The sequence below is a fragment of the Ammospiza nelsoni genome, chromosome 1 (assembly GCF_027579445.1).
Source record: "Ammospiza nelsoni isolate bAmmNel1 chromosome 1, bAmmNel1.pri, whole genome shotgun sequence".
Lineage (NCBI taxonomy): Eukaryota > Metazoa > Chordata > Aves > Passeriformes > Passerellidae > Ammospiza > Ammospiza nelsoni.
In genome coordinates, this window is record NC_080633.1 from 84,409,394 (window position 1) to 84,429,142 (window position 19,749).

The following is a 19,749-nucleotide window of genomic DNA, read 5'->3' on the forward strand; positions in this document are numbered from 1 at the left end:
TAAAGACCCTTTGAAAAAAGCCACATTAAAAACCCCACCAAATGCCACAACATGCAAAATTGGATATTGGTTTATTCCAAAACTGCTGATCAGGAAGAGTGGCTCTTCAACACAAAATGTTGCAGTCACTTTATTTAAATGAGTTTGAATTTGCATTGTGATGTGCCATTCTGATTTAGAAAAAAAAAATTAGATTTTCAGATCAAATTGACCCAGCCAGTGAAGCATTAAGAAACTGGCAGGTTTAGTCTGAAAGCCTCATGTTATATCAAACCTGCAGCCGGTGGAAGTCACAGAGCAGCAGTGAGAAAACAACTTTCTCCCTGAAATCTTTCTCTTGTTACCGCGTAAGATTTTTTTGTTCTCACATATTTTCCCCTTCTTCCCGTAGGAGAACGCCCTTTCCAGTGCAATCAGTGTGGAGCCTCCTTCACCCAGAAGGGCAACCTCCTGCGCCACATAAAGCTGCACTCAGGTGAAAAGCCCTTCAAGTGTCACCTGTGTAACTATGCTTGCCGCCGCAGGGATGCCCTCACGGGACACCTGAGGACTCACTCAGGTAAGCAAAGGTTTGGGAATAACCAGGGCTGCTTATCACTACCCTACCCGCTGAGGAGATGGGGGTGGCCACTAATCCTGAGAGCTCTTTTCACCCTGAGTAGCCCCATCTTGGGGTTAACCAAGCTGTGAGCTGGTCACAGCGTGTTAGCAGCCAAGAAATTACTAAACACACGTCACACTCACGACCCTTCACCAGAAGAACTGGGTTTTTTCCCATACTTCTTGGCTGATTCAAAGTTTCTGTATTAGAGTTTCATCTTACGAGCCCCGTGTGAGTAATCCATTTCATAGAAGTACAAACATGACTTAAGTTGATGAATGTTTTAGGGTTAGAGATAATATGAAGTTGAAATACAGTCTTGTATTCATCTTCAGCCTGAGGAGTGAATACTGCCTACACCATTTAGCAGGAGTTATTTGTTGCACATTGTTATTACAAGTACTTTGAAAGAGAGAGTGGGGACAAGGCAGAGGGTGGGAGAAAGAAAGATAATCATCTTCCACAAAAGAGGATGCTCATGGAGTTTTTTAGCATCTGTCTCAACAGTAATATGGAGATATGAATAAATATTTTTGAATAGCTGCACTTTCCCATTACCATGAACCTCTCATTGTTTGACAGAAGCCACAGTCACACATACCTTCTGTGAAGTAAAACCAATTTAGCACATTTAAAGTGCCTTTAAAAGCAGAGTGCCATCTCATCTAGTTCCCCAAGCTAAGCTACAAATGCAAATTGCTATTTGGATGGGAGACTTCCAATACACTTTGCTGGAATTGACACTGGTAATGTTACTTGTGAAAGTGGGTTTTGGGTTCTGGGTGGCAGAAGGGGAGCTCTCAAAGTGATATTTTTGTGCTCCAAAAAATTAGGAAGATTCTTCTCTAGCACATGTATTGAATAATAAGATCCTTAGATTTTCAAAATAATTTCTCGTTGTCCTGTCTTTTCCCAGCCTGATTAAGGAAGGCACATATTTTAAATAGCATTTTGCCTCCCTCTCCTTGTTTTTATTGATTTTCATGGATGCACAATTTGAAACATGGTTTTCATGTACACCTATATATGAAGTCTCACCTAGACACTCTTGGTAAACCCTGAGGATTCTGTAGTTAAAGAGACAATGCCTAAATTATAGATAATGATTAGTTCCTGCAACTGGCAAATTGGCACTGATACATTATAAAACAAGTTGGATGTCTGAATCTGATTTTCCCCTAAGAACCTGTAAATAAAATTCAGAAATTAAGCTGTGTAACTATCTAAAATTGTGAAATCACATATAAAGTGACAGTCTTATCATATTAAGAAAGAAAATTCAAATCCAGAAGCACACCGAAAAGTATTGTTGTGAAAAATTCCTTGAACTAGCTCGATCTGGATTGATGTAAAACAGAAAATAAAGTGTCATGCCATTTTTCTTGAATTTCCAGAAGCAGAAAATACACAAAATCTAAGACTGTCTTAAAAGAGTTGAGCTGGTTCTGTTCACCAGAACTGACCTGCAGCCAATCAAGTCCCTCCCTATACCACCAGTTTGTCCATTGGCAGTCTCTGTGCAACTGGACACTACAGAAACCGCTCCCAGACCTTTGAAGGTGTCTCAGTTCCTAACTTGTGTAGATGCTGTTTTTAAAGATTTAATGTCACAGTCTTTATCTGATCTGAATCATCTAAAATCAGTTTGTAGCACCCATAGAATTTGCCTGTTAATGTAAAGATATACAATCAGTTTTCCATTAGTTGTTTCTCACATTTTTTAAATTGATGAAATCTTCCTTCACCACAGCATGGCTTTATTTTTGGGGTAGGCTTTTTATCTCTTGTCTTTACCATATGCTGTTGAATTCCTCATCTGAATCTCATAATGAATTGTGTTTTCTCCAGTTGGCAAACCCCATAAGTGTGGATACTGTGGTCGCAGTTACAAGCAGCGCAGCTCTTTGGAAGAACATAAAGAACGCTGCCATAACTACCTTCAAACCATGAATCTCTCAAGCAGCATCTATCCAGGTAATAAAAGTGTCTATCTGGGCAATACTGCTGTCCTGTCATAAATGCAGAGAAAGGAGTACAAAAGAATCAGTAGTACCGTTTGTGGCAACTTTTGCTTTGGAGAGTCACACACATCCCCCACATGTGTGATATTGTGTCTGGATTAATTCTTTATTTGATAAATATTTGGCTGTTTTTTCACTTTTTTTTAGCTCAAATAAAATGCCAAGGTACAATTCAAACATGTAGCAAAACACTTGCAAGGCCTGGAAAACATCAGTTTGTCATGTCAAGAAAATATGGCTACATCGCCTCACCACCTTCTCTTGGAAGCCTATATTGCAATACACTTATGGATGTATTTTCAATAAAGACTTAATTCCAGTGTTCTAGTTGGTGCTGCAGAGTTTTCTGCACTGCACATCTCCTCCCCTTCCCAGCCACAGCTTAAAGGGCTTACTTGACCACTGGGACCAGCTCATCTAACAAGGATGAAATATCTGGCTTGGATCTCACTCTGCCAAGCAAGAGAACATGAAGCCAGAGATATTTAATTTAGGCAGTTTGATCTGAGATAGTCCAGAATGACTAATAATTTGTTGACAGCCTTCTTCCCAAGCTTCCCTTTGAAAGAAAACTGGGGGGAGGTAAGGACTTGTGTTGAGACTAGTGTAATGATGAAGGTAAAGTCCATTTCTTGGAGAATATCAAAAACTATACCCAGAAAGAGAGCAAGCAGATATTGGGGCTTGGATTATATTTTCTAACAAAGATCTAGAAGATCTGTAAGGGATTCATCACAGTAATTAGCCATACAAAGTCCTCTTGCTTGTGCAGTTTTAGATGGAGAAGATCCAGTTTCTGTGATGGAGTTTAAATGCAGCCAGTAAGTTCCATTTCCTGCATACCTTTTTAATCCTGTCAGTATATATTATTTAGCTCGTCAAATGAGAAAAAATGGAAAGTTCTCTCTGCCCTTTTTGCAATGATGCTTCATTTAATATTTTATATCTGTACAGAACCAGAATATGTTTTTACATGCTATCAAATAATGTAAAGTATATGCACATAATGATAGCAGTGAATACAACTGAGATGCTTCTGCAGGCAGCATGTTAGAGCAGTTCCCCTTCTAATTTTATTGAGGGGCTGCAGAATATATGAATAGAAAACCTCAATGTAATAATACACAGTAAGGAGAAATACTTATTTCTCAAAGACATGACAGGATTTAGAGGAAATATTCTGGTTTGGGATTTCAGTCTTCAATGTCTAGCACATGAATTTAAGTGCCTGCACACTGAATTTGAAAATCTGTGTGAATGAGTAGCTGAACTACTACGAAAGTCTTAGTAAGATGAAAGTGATGTTAGGAATCCTAAACTTTAATAAGAAATGAAACACTTTTAGAGACTGACCCTTTTTTATATCAAATCCTGAAAGGAGAGCTTGCACCAGCTTAATACTAAATATCCAATAACTCCATGGGATGAAAACTTGAAGGAATTAAGTAATGCTTTGGAAGAATGGCTTCTTCTTACATACACATTTATTTATGTATATTTTCTTGTATATTCTTCTTATATTCTTCTATATTCAATATATTTGACATTATAGGACTGCTTTTGCAAATTAGAAAAAAATAAATTAACTAAAAAGTTTAAATCTCATATTCAGCCAAAGACTTCACTCTTAAAGAAATTTAGTCATCAGTTAAAAAAATCAATTCTATACAGTTCTAAAAAAATGAAATTTTCCTGCGTTTTTCCTCATATTTTGCATGATGAAAATGTAGAAAAAACAGTTGAGAATGAGTGGATGCCGTGTGAATTTTACTGTATTCTATCATATAACTAGAAAAGCAAGCAGCTACAATATCACTGTTCTTAAACTATTTCAAGGTGTGATGTGGATCTGTTATTATTCAGACCCCTTTTTTCCCCCAATCTCTAAAAACAAAATTCAAAGAATTCGTATAAAAATACCTGCTAGTCCATCAGATTTGACATTCTGCCACAGCAAGATTGCTTTTTACAGATTTTTTAAAATACTTTAGGCAGCACACATAGAAAAATTGTCAGTAGAAAGAACCTAAACCTAAACAGCTTGGAAATCTAAAAAATGTAGTTGAGAAAGAACTTAAATAAGGGTAAGATAGAGTAAAAGGGAGTAAGAAGTGGAGCAAGAGATTGTACTTACATTTTTAACTTTTACAAAAAATTGGAACCTGATGAATTGAATTGCAAAATTCTTATTTTAGAGGACTAAAATATCACTGTCCATGGGAAGTTCTTCTCTTAGAGATATTACCTGTAGTTTGGCATTTGAGTTGAGTGGAAGTGTGCTGAAGTCTTACCAGGCTTAAATAAAACAGTAGGAGAAGTAGTTTATGAAGTTTTTAAAAGGTCAATTACAGTTCTTGAGTCACTGTGAGTTTTTTGTTTGAAAAGATGACATGATTTTTTTTCACTTTACAGACACCAAATTATAGAGAAATAGTTATTCATTTGGTTGCAGATTTCAGAGGGTTTCAGTTGCAAGTACTGGGGATTAGTACATGATTCACTTTGCCCTCTTTTTTAAGAAGTTTTAGAAGATTGAAAGTTTAACTGTTAAATACATTACTCACCCTCTCTTGAACTGATTAGAAATGTTATTATATCCTAAACAGATATTTCTTGATAATTTCAACATTTAACTAAATATTCAGTCTTTTGTGTCCCTGTTGAATGTCTGCCTTGAAAGATTCTCTGTAAGTCTCTTCCTGAGATGGTACCTGGAAGCCTTGATCAGCACAAGATGCTGGTGTGTGCTTGTTCAATGATGGCTATGTAGCATAAACACCCTTTAGTTTTCTGCACCTTCACGACTAAATTCTTATAATTTCCTGCATTGGTCACAATCTTTAGTGTCATATGGGGCTGGAATATAATTCCATGAAACTCCATATAACTGTCGTCGGAACTGGCATTGTCATTGTCACTGTCACTGTCTCTGCAGTATGTGCTGCTGCAGCAGGGACTCAAGAAACAGTTGTGTATTCCTCAGTTTGGTTGCAGGGTACTGTTGAATGGGAAACTTCACCTGTTCCTCACAGGTATCCATCAGAGCTGATTTCATATATTTCAGGTCTAACAAAATTTTCACAATCATCCTTTTATATGGATGATAAGCTGTGGTATATTCTCAGAATAACATTGGATCACAACAGTGTGTTCTCAGCTATTGAGAAACAGCCAGGTACCAGAGTAATGGGTCCTGTGAACCAGTTAATCCAGTGATAAAACAAATTCTCAGCAGGCACAGAAGGAAAAATATAGCAGAGCTGGGCACTTAATTGAAATAACTCAAAGAATCAAAGTGTAAAAATAATCTTTTGCGTCTTCCTTTATTAGCAACCCAAAAGTTCAGGAAAAATGTCCATATCTTAGTAGCAGATAAAAGTAAAATTAACCCCTTTTTCTCCCTTGACAAACAAACCAAAACGACCCCAAACCCCACAAACAGAAAGCCTACAGCAAAACATTGTGTTGTGATCTCAGTCCATTTGCCTTTCTCTTAGGTGCTGGAAGTCAGAAATACCTTTCCATACCTGTTTCACAGTCATTGTTTTGACAGTGCATTTTCATGCATCCCTTTTGTTTCTGCAGGAAAGTACTGAAGTAAAATATACTGAAAATGAAATAGTCTCCTTTTCCTAGAGCCTCACATTAAGCTCCTAATTCTACAGAGTCTCAGCAGCAGCAGGAGGTTGGGAAACAGGTTTGAGTATTGGAAATTAGTGTTCCACTGAAGGTGTGATTTTATCAATTTAAATTGTTAAAGTCTAAAAAAGCATCAAGGAAGTACTGAAATATTTGTTATGGGATAAAAGGGGATAGAAACAAGGGTTGGTGTAGCTTGCAAATAGATCTTCCACTGTTGGAGTTGAGAAGTTGATTAATTTTTCCTTCTGAGGAAGCAATTATCATACACTGGGAGAGGTGCAGAAGGACATTGCAGAGGGTTTCAGTGGGAGAGTGGAAAGGTGAACTGCTTTGTGTCCAGGATAAAGTTCGGACCTCATTTATTCACAAAAATGCAGAGTGGCTGTAGAACAAAGGGTGGAGTGATTATGTGACATACAGGCAGAAACCTTGCAGTTGCTATCTCATTTTTGTGTCCTAAATGAGGAAAACATGAGCATGTACATAGATTAACCAGCATGAGGGAATTTGTTACCGAGAGTCAGAATTGTCCTGTGTGTCATATGCTGAGCTCCTTCATCCAGCTGCTTGGGAGCCAAAAGACATTGACTGACAAATGATAACCTAAGACAACAGTTCCATTAAAATGGAACCTGCCTAACCCTTCTGATGTCATTTGATTTCAGTCATAAAAGACGAAAGTAACCAGAGTGAAATGGCTGAAGACCTGTGCAAGATAGGGTCAGAAAGAGCCCTCGTGCTGGATAGACTAGCAAGTAACGTCGCCAAACGTAAGAGCTCTATGCCTCAGAAATTTGTTGGTAAGAGTTAAACGTTTGCTGTCTCCTAAAAATAAAATAAAACAAAGCCCCCTAAAAAAATCACAGCATTTTTACTTTTGCGTTATAATTTTACTTGTTTTGCTAAATTAACAATATGTATCTCTATAGAAGCAGATACAGAGATGTGTTGGAGGGAAAAAACCAACTAAACATCTCCAGCATAAATTTCTGCATGTTTAATTTTTCACATTTGGAGATCAATTTTAAACCTATTTTCTGTGTTTCTAAAAGCTTACAGACCAGATCATTACAAAATCTGAACATATTCTTGAAGTTGCCTTGAAAACTTGAAGATAGGAACAAAAGTTTCCCATTGGGATAGCATTTGATCAAACTTTGAGAGTTATTTTATTGAAATCTTGAATGACATTCAGATCTGGGCATATTGCTGTTTCCGAAAGCATTTGTGACTAGTTGAACGTAGACTGGGTAATATTCTTCACCCTTTGATAAACTCTGTTTATTTTTACAGCCCAAATTGATATGTCTGAAAACAGCACCTAAATGAAATGTAAACTTTGTGTACATTCTATGAAAAATTCAAAAATTTCATGCCCATTTGCACATAGCAGTTCTTGTCTTAACAATGAAAAATTTGACATTAAGCCTATAAAAGTGAAGGCTACACATATTGTTCTGTTTAGTAGGCCTGTGGTAAGGAGGGATTACAGCAGTTTTGTGAGATCCACATACAATATTTTGTCAGTTAGGTAAGGTTATTCTTCAATAAATTAAAACATGGGAGATCAGAGGACAGCATATACTCACATCTAGTTAGGTTCTTTTTTAAATCTCGGTACGTTTAAAAATATTATTCTATAGGAAACAATCAGATTAAAGTCTCTGAAAGAAAATGCACATTAAGAAGGTCTTCAGTCAAAAGTCAAGGGAAAAAAAAGATCAGTTTATGGGACAGAAAATGCAAATATACTTTCTTCAACAAGGACACAGGGGTGAAAGGAAAATTAGTGTTTCCTAGACATAGAAAGGGGAGTTTCAGCTATGTCAGGAGGTGCAACAAAAGGTTTTAAAATAAATTCCAAGGCTTTTTTTCAAGTCCAAATACAACAATTCTAGGAGTTTGTCAAGGATAAGAAATGCTTATGCTTAAAAAAGGGCAAAAGTTGTAGTAGAGATAGATACCAAAAATATATCAACTATAATATATATGTAAGGCCAACCAGACTAGTTTAGACACTCTAGTAACTGTTTGCATTAGACCAGATACTAATTCTATGAAAGCTCTAGGAAGATTAAAAGTACTTAAATTTAAAAGGTACTAGCAAATATACTATAGTAATGTATCCTTGGGTATGGACTGGCTATTACATTCTTTTTTTCTCTGTTCACCCTGAAAAACAATAAAGACAGCCAGTTTAGCTATGAGTTTTAGGAGGGCAGAATTTCCTGTCAGTTTTTCAGGGTGCAGTGTAGGAAGACAACCTACTGACAGCAGATATTTGTGGAAATTTGCTAGGCTTCAAAAGAAAAAATTATTCTAAAAAGAAAAAAAAATGCGCACAAATCGTTTCCTTTCCAATCATCATCTGCTGCTTCATACAATAGAAAAATTCCTGATTAACACAAGGTTTGGCTGGCTGCTGAGGAGAGCTTTTGGGTACTTCATTGCTCCTGTAAATTGTCATGTCCCAATACCTGTGCTGAGTCTCAGGGAGAAGAAGAAGATGGCATCCTTCACATAAAGGAAGGAGTGTCTTCTGCTTCAGTAGTTTTTCTCAAGACTAAATTAATTACCTTTCAAAAATTAAATTGTTCAACAAATCCAGCCAGTTACCTGTAACATTCTCTCTGTATTCCGAACTGGAATAGTTCCCAAACCCAAAAGAACTTGGCCATCCAAACCTGAGAGTGAGAACTCCACAAAAAATTGATATATGCTTATAATATTTAAAAGAACAGGCAGCCAAGAAAGGGAATAAAAAACACTAAGAGAAAGGTGCCCACATGCAGTGAGTGCATTTTTACTGTTTAAGTACCTGCTGCAGAATCCTGAGCAATGCAAACCTTGAAGTGCATCAAGCCATTAGCAGTTTAATTTACTTATGCTCTAATAACCACAGAAATGAGCTATTATTTTTAATGAGTGCAAGTATTACTGTATTGCCTAGATATAGAAATGGTGCCTGCCTTCCCTAACTTTGTATGTGTTTCAGACACTTTGCTTGGAAACAAATTTTTCTTATGAATACTTGGTTCTCTCAGCACAACTACCAACTAATTATGCTACATAAAGCAAATACTACCCAAGAAACAGATATTAAAATCTTGCTTTCTGGATGCCTAAAATTTTGTTTATAATGAGGACCAGCCCCATTTTTCAGTGGTGTGCAGTGCCTGTGGAATAGGAATGATTTTGGCTTCATTTTTTCCTCCTTGAATAAAGTGTTTATGTTCATGTTAGGAGAGTTTTCTTGTATTTAATTCGAGAGTCTTTTACAATGCCTATTTTGAATCTTAGGCCACTCTGCCTGAAAAGTATAGCATTATAGAGGATAAATCTGGAATTAAAAACAAATGAACCTCAAATTGGCAGAATGATTGGGAAAGAAAACAAGAGGAATTGGAAGCTTGTGTAGCATAGCAGCTAGAAGGTGTCTGTACCCTACATCCCCTATGGGAACTTATGCAATGCTCAGGGTATTTCTTTCTCTGCTTGCAGAGCATGGAACTGGTATGAAACCATATCTTGTGGGAAATGCAGACCACAGGACTTCCTACACTTTAGCCCCCATCATTGCAAAAGTGTTGTGCTAGAAGGTTTTTGGTCTCTTCACTGACTTTGAATGGTCAATCTGAGCAGAAACAGTGTGGAAAATTGTTGATAAATAATGTGCAGATCTTCTGGTAAAATTTCCATTCTTCTGTTAGCATTTCTTTTGACAAATTAGGACTTTCCAAGACCTACCAGTAAATTTCATGTTCATCAGGAAATGGTGACAGCACTTCACAGAGATGTTTGTGGCTTTTAGTGTTTCCCAAGATCTGAAGAGCTAGAAAATCCATCCAGACTATCAACAATATGTTATTGGTAGACCATAGGAGCTTGTGAAAATCTTTTACCTCTTTACATTTGCATGAATTTATTAAGGGCCTCATAATAACTGATGGTTTACACTGTTAGAGAAGACTGCTTAAGTTCATAAAATCAATATCTGCACATTTAAATAGTTTTTCCCACTCCTAACTTTTTTCTTCTATATTTTGCTATCTGTACAGTAATTTGGGGGAAATTGTAGTGAACCTCAATGTTCAATGCTGGGTTATCCAGCTAAATATACTGTCAAGATATGCGATTAGCCCAGTCTGATTTAAAAAAAAATATAAATAGATTTACCCCTTACTCAAGGCATCCCATCAGAATTAAAGTTATCAATAACAAGTAATCTTGCTCCAGCTAAGGCTTTCTCCCTTGTAGGAAAAATATGCTCCAAATACAAATGTGCTTAAATTTTTTCCATGATTCTTGGTTTCTCCTGTATACAGCAACTTTTCGACACAAAATATTTAGGGACATGGGTAGCTTCTGGTAATGTGTCTAATGTGGCTTATGGTAGGTGTGTGGGGATGGAGGCAATATGCAAAATAAAGTTTTTATTGATTTTTCTCCAAAATGCCATATATATGACCACATTGCTGATATGGATTATTTCTAAGAAACTGAAGGTCTGAAACTAAACCATCCAACTTCCAGTCTAAGATTGTAATACTTTATGTAAAAATATTGATAATGTGCATCATGCTCTGAAGCATCGGGCCAAGCTTGCTGTGGCTGTGAGGGCACACTGGCTTCAGCAGCCACAAAGGCAGTGAGTGCCTCTGTTCATTGTAGAAGCAGATGCAGGACACCCGTAAGAAAGGAGAAAGATATGACAAAGGACTAGATCTCTAGCTCCCAGGAGTCCCTGTATAATTATTTCCAGTATTTCTTTCATCCATTTGCTTTTCCAAAACCCTCAAATTATTTTGCACGCTGAAAAAGACCAACAACCCAGCACTTTTCTGAGCAGCTGTATTAGAGAACCCTGAATACCTTAGGTGGATTTCAGAGGTGGATTTGGTCAACTGTCCTCTTCCCTGTTTTATTAATCCATGACATTAATTTCCTTAATCATGTAGAAATCAGCCCTCTAACTCCTCGCTGTTTTGCACTGCAGGTGACAAATGCTTGCCTGATCTTCCATACGATGCCAGCATCAACTACGAGAAGGAGAACGAGCTGATGCAGACGCACGTGATCGACCAGGCCATCAACAACGCCATCAGTTACCTGGGGGCAGAGTCCCTGCGCCCCCTCGTCCAGACACCGCCGGGCGGCTCTGAGGGAGTGCCCGTCATCAGCCCCATGTACCAGCTCCACAAACCTCTTGGGGACAATCAGATTCGCTCCAACCTCCCTCAGGACAGCGCAGTGGAAAACTTGTTGCTGCTTTCCAAAGCCAAGTCTGTCTCCTCGGAACGAGATGTCTCTCCCAGCAACAGCTGCCAAGACTCAACAGATACAGAGAGCAATAATGAGGAGCGCAGTGGTTTGATCTACCTGACAAACCACATAGGTGCCCATGCAAGAAATGGCATCTCTATAAAAGAAGAAAACAGGCAATACGATGTCTTGAGAGCAGGCACTGACAATTCCCAGGATGCTTTCAAAGTGATCAGCAGCAATGGGGAGCAAGTAAGGGTTTACAAGTGTGAACACTGTCGAGTCCTTTTCTTGGATCACGTGATGTATACGATCCATATGGGCTGCCACGGGTTCCGTGATCCTTTTGAATGCAACATGTGTGGCTACCACAGCCAGGACAGGTACGAATTCTCTTCCCACATAACTCGAGGGGAGCACCGTTTCCACATGGGCTAAAACACTGGCACAGATCAAGCCTCAACAGCTGCATTACTGGAGCTGCACGAGCCACGACAGCAACAAAGCAAAAGTCAGCTGGACAGTAAAAGTCACAAGAGAATCATAAGTTCAGCAATGTTCTCCCACAAGAACAGGGATTTCATTTTGGTAGCATGCATTGCAACTCAGTTTTCTAAAATAAGTTTTTACTGAAAATGTTTGATCACCAAAAACCTTTAGTAATGTAAGTAGTTTTTGTAGTCACATAGCTGAGAGCCCTTCCCTGAACTGATGCTTCTTGCAAGCCCCCCTTGCCAGAACTCTTAACCACGTGCAGAGTGCTCCACACAATGAGGACACAACAGGCAGCAGCAGCCAGGCTTTCTCTCTTAGCACCCTGAGCCCAGGGCTCTTCTACCAGATGTGTGATTTTTTTTGATTTCCAGTATTATTTGACTACTTTAAGAAGATTGAACTCAACTAAAGATGGATGGACCCATTTCAGATGACTTCACCAACAGCTGGGCTGGGATGGGACCCCCTCAGCCAGAAGGTTCTGAGCTGCTTTGGTGGTAAGAAGAACATTTCCACATGCAAGGGTGCTACTGGTATTGATAGCACAACATGCCATGTTTGTGTCACTAGGCAAGCAAGCAGGAATGCAAAAGATAGAAGAAACACCCTTGTAATATACTCTGTGAAGTATGAATTGCATTTAATGTATAGAAAAAGGGTATTGTTGGCTCTTCTTTGAATAAATATTTTCTCTTCCTATCTAATAAACCCCCACTTTTTGTTAAGCAACCCCTCCTTACTCTTCATATAAAAGTTACAATGTATTTAATTTTTTTTCTCTTTAAAGTTTTAGTTATTTAGAAGAGTATGATGTACAGTTGAGAAAGTAGATAGGTATTTGTGTGGGGAGTCTCCTTAAGCACATTTTTCATCCTTTTAAACTGTCTGGAAAATATCCAAATGTCCCTCTCTTAGATACAAAAAGTCCCATTTTGCTGGCACAGAAGATGTCCTCTTGTAAATTTTGTGGCTCTACTCATAAGTGTTGCACTTGATTATTTTTACAGCACTGAGATTAATTAAACCAGCCAGTCAAAATTTGCAGCCGTCTTCTTTTTTCCTGGCATTTGCCATATAGTGAGGGACCAAGACCCACAAAGTTGTGGTGACCGTTTACTTTCTATCCAACCAGTCATTTCACTAAGTGCTTTGAGTTACTTTTACTTCAGTGGAACTAATCTTAAGATATAAAATACTGGGTTTTGCAGAATGGAGACCAGAGGCTGCAGCATTTTGCAGAATGCAGAAAAGTCCACCAAAATCTTTCTCCATGGTGAGTTCTGCTGCAGGTACTATAGTTGCAGATAGAATCAAAACTTTATGACAAATAGATTTTAACTCCATACACATCTGATAAAAAAACTTTTTTTAAAAGCTTCTACTTAGCTTCCTCTTCCAATAGTTCATTTCTCTCCCTGAATACCCCCATGCTTTAAGACTGGGCAAAAATAATTTTTTTGCAGCTGCATAAAAATCTGTCACTGGTGCTGCAATATTTTCTGGGAAACATTCATAAAAAACCCTATCTTATTAACTTAATGTTGAAAATACTTCCACTCTGCATAAGGAATGAATATTTTACAGTAAACACCATTAAATACCCAACAAGACTAGCAGTCTTGTCATATATTTACAGATTTTCCATTCACAAGTGCATGCAAGCACATGTATTTACTATAAAACAGATTTGATGGGACCATGAACTGCTTGTACCTGGGCCAGTGTGGCCTGATATAACATTTGCAGCTATATTTGATAAACATTTCCTATATACACGTACCATTACAGGCATGCCAAGTTCCTTCTTCTGCTTTCACTTTGGCAGGTGTAGGTCAGGAGCAACAACAGTGGAGCTGAGGAAGGACACTGATAAAAACATGAATCACAAATGTGTGCTTACACAACCTCCAGCTTTGGCTGTTCATGCAGCTGTGAGGCCCTCGCTTCACTGGACATGTGGGCACAGTGATGTTTTTACACTGAACCTGCAGGAGAGCCTGACAATGTGGTGGCTTTGTCACCAGAGTGAATGCTGTGCAGGAATGCCCACAGACCAGTGCATCCTCAGCAGGGAAAACACATTACTAGTACGTGTTATCCCCCAAAATGAGCAGTGTGAACTACAGACCCAAAGGTGATCGTCTCTATTCCCACGTTAGAACTCAGTTGCCTTGAGGGATTTTATTGATGCCCTCTACTCCTGTATCATAACTCAGCTGGGAGGTTGTTGCTTGTTGCCTTCCAGCACAAGGGGTTGCACAGGGGGTGGGCACAAGGAATCCCTGGCCACTTTCAAGCCCCAGCCATGGTCTTGTCATCAATGCCTGCTACACATTCAGCTCCAATTCACCTGGCAGTAAGGTGTTACCAAATATTTTGCATTAGGAATGATCTGAAGAGGACTTTCCGGGGGTTAATTTACATGGATGAGTTGCCTTAATTTTAACCTTTCTTTAAGTACAGATGGAATGGGTTCAGTTTTCATAGCTGGCAGAGTTACATTCAGCTGTTCTTACCCCTCTCCAATTTTGACTGATGCCAAACGAGAGGGTACAAAGTAATTTCTGAGCCCTGCTGCAATGTCCTGTGTGAGATGAGACATTGGCTGTACAGAAATGTTCTGCTTTTATTGCTCTTAGACCTCTTTCCTGTTCTTCTTAGGTTTAGGTCACTATATACCCCATGCCATATTTTTTTCCACCCTTCATTTTAAGACTCCCCCAGCTATACAGGGGAGGGGGACAGCAGCTCACTCAGGTGGTTTTGTTTCTTTGCTTTTACCAAAAACCAGCACAAATAAAGCCACGTGCATGAACCGTGCAAACAAGCACAGCTCCAGCGGAGTTCGAGTGTGCCTCAAACACAGCTTGGAGAGGTGATTTCTGATTCCTGGGTAGGTTTGCTACCTTCACCACATCTCTGTGCACACACACGTGTCTCAGTCCCTGTGTCTCTCCTCCTGTCCACATGCACATGCCCTCTCTGTGGCTTTGTGTATCATTAATATTTTATATACATTTGTATGTGTATATGTATCTAAAATGGTTGGTATGACATGATGGTGATGCACTGTCTCTCACAGTGGGTTTGTTTCCTGACTCTGGAGTTTTCTTATTTATACTATAACAGAATATGTTGATGTTGTATAATAAACAGTACAGTAGTATAAGTAAGCATATTAAGACACAGTGTACCAGGGCATAGTCTAAAGGCAGAGCAAATGGCATTCTCTGTTCACTAAAGGGCTTTTTTAGTTTTGCTTTTTTCCCATGTTTTTCTCTTTTGCACAAAATCATCCTCATTTTGTTTAGGAACAAGTGGTTCAGTAATTTTATTTATGAACATATGCAAGAATGGCATGAAAATAGGATGTTGTGTCTGTGTTCATTGAAACAAACTGTGCCCTCAGAAAAGTTTAGTGAATTCTTCTTTTTTGCTCTTTTTTTGCTATAGTGCAATACCCTGATATGGCTTAGTTGACCTTTAAAAGGAGTAAATATGTGAGTGGTTTTAAGTTTATATCTGTTTTAAAAAAGTAAAAAGTAATTGCGCCCCATTCTTCCCCAGGCACTGCCTTTTCTAATGGAAAAAGTTGTATTTACACTTTTTTTTTTTTTTTTTTGCTGTGGTTTTATATTGTAACTTCATTTTCTTTGAGAATATTGTATTTAAAAAAAGTAATTTCATAAAAATTGGAAATATTATTAAATTATGTCTGCAAACTGAGATGTATCTTTTGAGACAAGAGAACGAGATAAAAACCCCAAGCCCCAGAATATTTTTGTCACTCTCCTCATGGGTGAAGGAGGCACTGGGCTCAGCTGGACTCTCTGTGTCTGTGGGTGTTGACTGTGTGGGAGGGGACACAGAGTAAGGTGAGGTGCAGATAGACAGAGCCCCATGGGGATTCCATCATGCTGTCCCTGCACCATGGAAAGTCCATCCATGTTTTCCCGGCACCATGGTGAGTCCATCTGTGCTGGCCTTGCAATCCAAACTCTGTGGCCATAAAAGCCAGGCTGTGTCACCACCCTGCGCGTGAGGCAGCCTTGCTCAGCCAGCTCCAGGTCCTGAACACCTGCTCCAGAGTGTCCCTGCCCATCCCAATCTCCCAGGTCCTGCAAGCAGCCCACTGCTGAGAAGTGCTTCCCCTCCAGCCCTCTCCTCACCCCCTTCCCTCCCACCAGCCAGATGGAGTCATTACAGAACACAATTACTTCTGCATGTAGAGTCATGGTAATTCAAAATAAAACACAGAGAAATTATTTCTACTATTTGCCATAACAAAGGTGATTTCTCTGCGGGTGTCCCTCTTTGTTCGGATTCCAGCACAGTAAATTTCACATCACATATTTAATACAAACTAGGATCAGTGTTTTTCTCAGAAAAGGCACCATTTATAAAGTTTCAGAAATATTTCCATGTGTTAAATAGCATAATTTTGAACAAACAGAGGTTTTTAAAAAAATAAAAAACAATCTCAAAACAATTGCTTATGATATTGCAATTAATTCTTTTACAGGTTCCCAAAATCTAAATTTTCCTTAAGTTCCTTAAGTTTTTGTGGTATAGTTTCATTATAAACTATGACTACATAATATATGAAGGAGCTAACATCCTAGTTTCTTTGTTCCCCATCATAGCTGGTTCTCAGTAAATGAAACTACTGTTTCATCTGGTGACTTTTCTCCAAAACAAATATGTTCTGTTTAATAATAATAATAATAAACACAAAAAATAGACCAAATTTACTATTCTCAAGCAGTGTTATTAAATCCTTTAGCTAGAGAAATCCACAGATTTAAATGCAAGTTTGTGTTCCTAAAAATCTATTCTGGGTCTCTTATCTATTATGTTTCAAAGACTTCCTTCAAATCAACACATTTATATTTTTTCCTACTCCAGTAGCTTGATTAAATTTCATCAGAAACTGTGGCAGGTGCCAAGATACAAATTGTTACACAGACAAAACCTACAGCTACCAGGGGTGAGTAGTTTCAGCCTCAAGTGCTCAGACCAGCTTCCCAACCCGTACATAGCCATCAAAACACCAAAACAGCATTAACCTCTGCTCAACAAAGAGTGGGTTTGAAATCAAGAAATACACTAAAACACACATGAATATTTTAGAGATAGCAAAATGAGAACTCAGAGCCAGACCTGGAGCACATGCATCCTGTGTGTGTGTGTGTGTGTGTGTGTGTGTGTGTGTGTGTGTGAGAATCACTCAACATTATACTAAGGGGAAAGGAGTTAGAAATGCTCCTGACTTTGCCAGTACACTGAATACATTGCACTGCTTTGATCAGCTTGTCAAAAAGATGGTCAAAAAGAAAGGAAAACTTTCACTACAAGCTTCATGTTTCACCAGCAGCACCAGCAATTTGAAAACTGAAAATGTGGCAACTGGAAAAGCAAAATATTTGATTTCTGAACAAACTGTTCATGCCTGTCTTGTGGGTCAAATCTCCAGGGCATCCTTCCCTGCTGTGGGCCATCCAGGCTCTGTCCACTAGCATGAAACACAGGAAGTTTCTTATGTGGAAGGAAAATTTTACACGAGAACTAATTTTGGTCAAAATGCATCATGAAAGAAAGAAAAATTCCTTACATCTGGCCTGTGGAAGGCAAAAGAAGTCTTAATCTTAACAGACATCCAAATTGGGACATCCATTATCCCAATTTCTAAATTTTAATGCTTTATTTTGGCCACACAGACTTTGACTTTTCGGGGCTGCTGAATTGAAGTCACTGGCAGCAGCAGACAGGGATTTCTGAAATCCTGCTGTAATGGCCAGTAGATGGGCGTACAGAAAACAGGAAGGACAAAAATTTGCCAAGTTTCGCTGAAAGTGGGATAGCTGGAAGTGAGAAATCCAAAGCCAGGCTTCAGACAGCAGGAGTTAATCACATTTAAACAAAAAAAGGCTGCACAAGCATGACTGAAACCCTGCTCTTGCCAAATGAACAGATCCCTGTTAACTGCAGCGACATTTCTGCTGCATTTATTGTTACAATTTTTTTTTTTCTTTTCATATAGAGAAAGGTCTCACTGCTTCAAAGCCATCCCAGGACATAGAACAGTTCCTGGTTTTATCTGTCCTGACCACACATATGAAACATGTGAATGATAGAGGGCAGCTGCTGCTGTTCCTGCCGCTGGTGGCGGCTGCAAATCACACAAACCAACGCCTTCCTGTCCCTCGGGAGAGAAGTGAAGGTTCTGGTTTATGAGCAGTTAGAGAATAAAAAAAGAAAAAAAAAAAGTAGAAAAAAAATCTACACCTTGCAGCAGACAGTGAGGCAGGGGCTGGTGGGGGTGAGGAAGTTAATCAGCCCCAGGCAGGCTGTTCGGGATGAGGCCAAACAGATGGCTCGTCCCCGAAAGGGCAAAACGGGAAGCAGATGTAGCCACCGCTTCTCCCCATGCATAACTGGGAACCAGCCGGTTGGTGAGGAACTTTGCATAACAAGGATAATTTGGTATCAAAACTGTCCCTAGAAGTGATCTGAATGGATCTGGGCACAGTTGACAGTTTTCACTTCTTGTTTCCCACTCAAGGTTCAACCAGATTAAATCTTAAATGTGACCTGACTGCTTGCCTGGGGTTGCTCTCAGCTCTCTTCTAGGGAAACCTCTGGTGGGAGTCCTCAGGTCTCCACTGAAGCTTTCAGGACTAAAACCCTGCTCTCTGTTCAGTCAGTTGACATTTTAGTGACCAATTTCAGCATGCTCTGATTTTTCAATCTGAAGCCCATAAACTTTTCAGCAAGCAGAAGAACTGACCTTGAAGTCATCTCCTCTATTTGCATGCCCCAAAACTCATAGAGCCTGGATACAGGAATGCCAGGAGCCTGGGCTAACATCCCCTGTAATCTCCTTTCCACTAAGAACAAAGCCAAGGGCCCCAGAGGAGCCCAGCATCCCCTCCTGGGCAGAGATCATTTGTCTGAGAGAGCAGGGATAGGAGCCTCTGGCTGCAAAGCCTCACCAACATGTCAGAACATTTGCACCTAACAGCCCTGCATGCACTTTACCACCATAACTGGAAAAATAACCTGAGTATTGAGGGGGCAGCTAAAAACATAGATGGGATGCGTACTACAAGTAAATGAGGGGGTTTTCTTTTTCTTTTCCTCCCTATTTTGTTCCAAAGGAGACAGCAATGTCAATTTGACTACAGATTTTACTCTGTAGTGTCCCTGTTGCATTGACAGGGATTAAAGAAACTACAGCCTTAATATGTCATAAAAATCAGGAGAGAGATCAACACAGCTCTTAACATTCAGGGTTGTTCAAATCTGGATTCAAACACTCCAGGTTTATTTCACTGATAGTTGCAGTGTACAAAAATATATCTTTCTCACATTACAGAGATTCCTCAGTGTAGCCATGGGACAGAATATAGACTTACTTTCCATTATGTTAAAGAAAAAGAAGAGGGTGAAAATACTTGCCAAAAACCTATTTGTAGGCAGTAACCAAAGCCCTGTTACATGAGTTTCACTTTTTCAATAAGTGATTTACCTCCCCAAGTCCAGCTCTGAAACATTCACAAACTCTTTATTTTTGCTTCGCATCCAGTCACTTAGTTCCTGGCTAATAATATAGATAGTGTCTTATTTGCATAGTCTAGCAAATGCACATGGGAATTGTGCTGAGCACTCACATGTACGTAGGGGGTTTTTGGACTCATTAAGTATTGGTACAAATTAGAATGGTTACTT

The 19,749-nt window shown here is 39.1% G+C and overlaps 1 protein-coding gene across 4 annotated transcripts in view; it reads left to right on the forward strand.

Annotated features, from left to right (window-relative positions):
- Positions 1–15,730, forward strand: part of IKZF1 (IKAROS family zinc finger 1) — a 68,077-nt gene extending 52,347 nt beyond the window's left edge. For 2 of the 4 annotated variants that reach the window (XM_059477972.1, XM_059477981.1), the window contains 4 exons: positions 392–559; positions 2,450–2,575; positions 6,930–7,064; positions 11,261–15,730. In XM_059477972.1, the coding sequence (XP_059333955.1) occupies positions 392–559; positions 2,450–2,575; positions 6,930–7,064; positions 11,261–11,964 (1,133 nt within the window). In that variant the 3' untranslated portion in view covers positions 11,965–15,730. The remainder of the gene's footprint in view (positions 1–391; positions 560–2,449; positions 2,576–6,929; positions 7,065–11,260) is intronic. The other 2 variants (XM_059477990.1, XM_059477998.1) reach the window with 1 other exon arrangement.
- Positions 15,731–19,749: the final 4,019 nt, after the last annotated feature.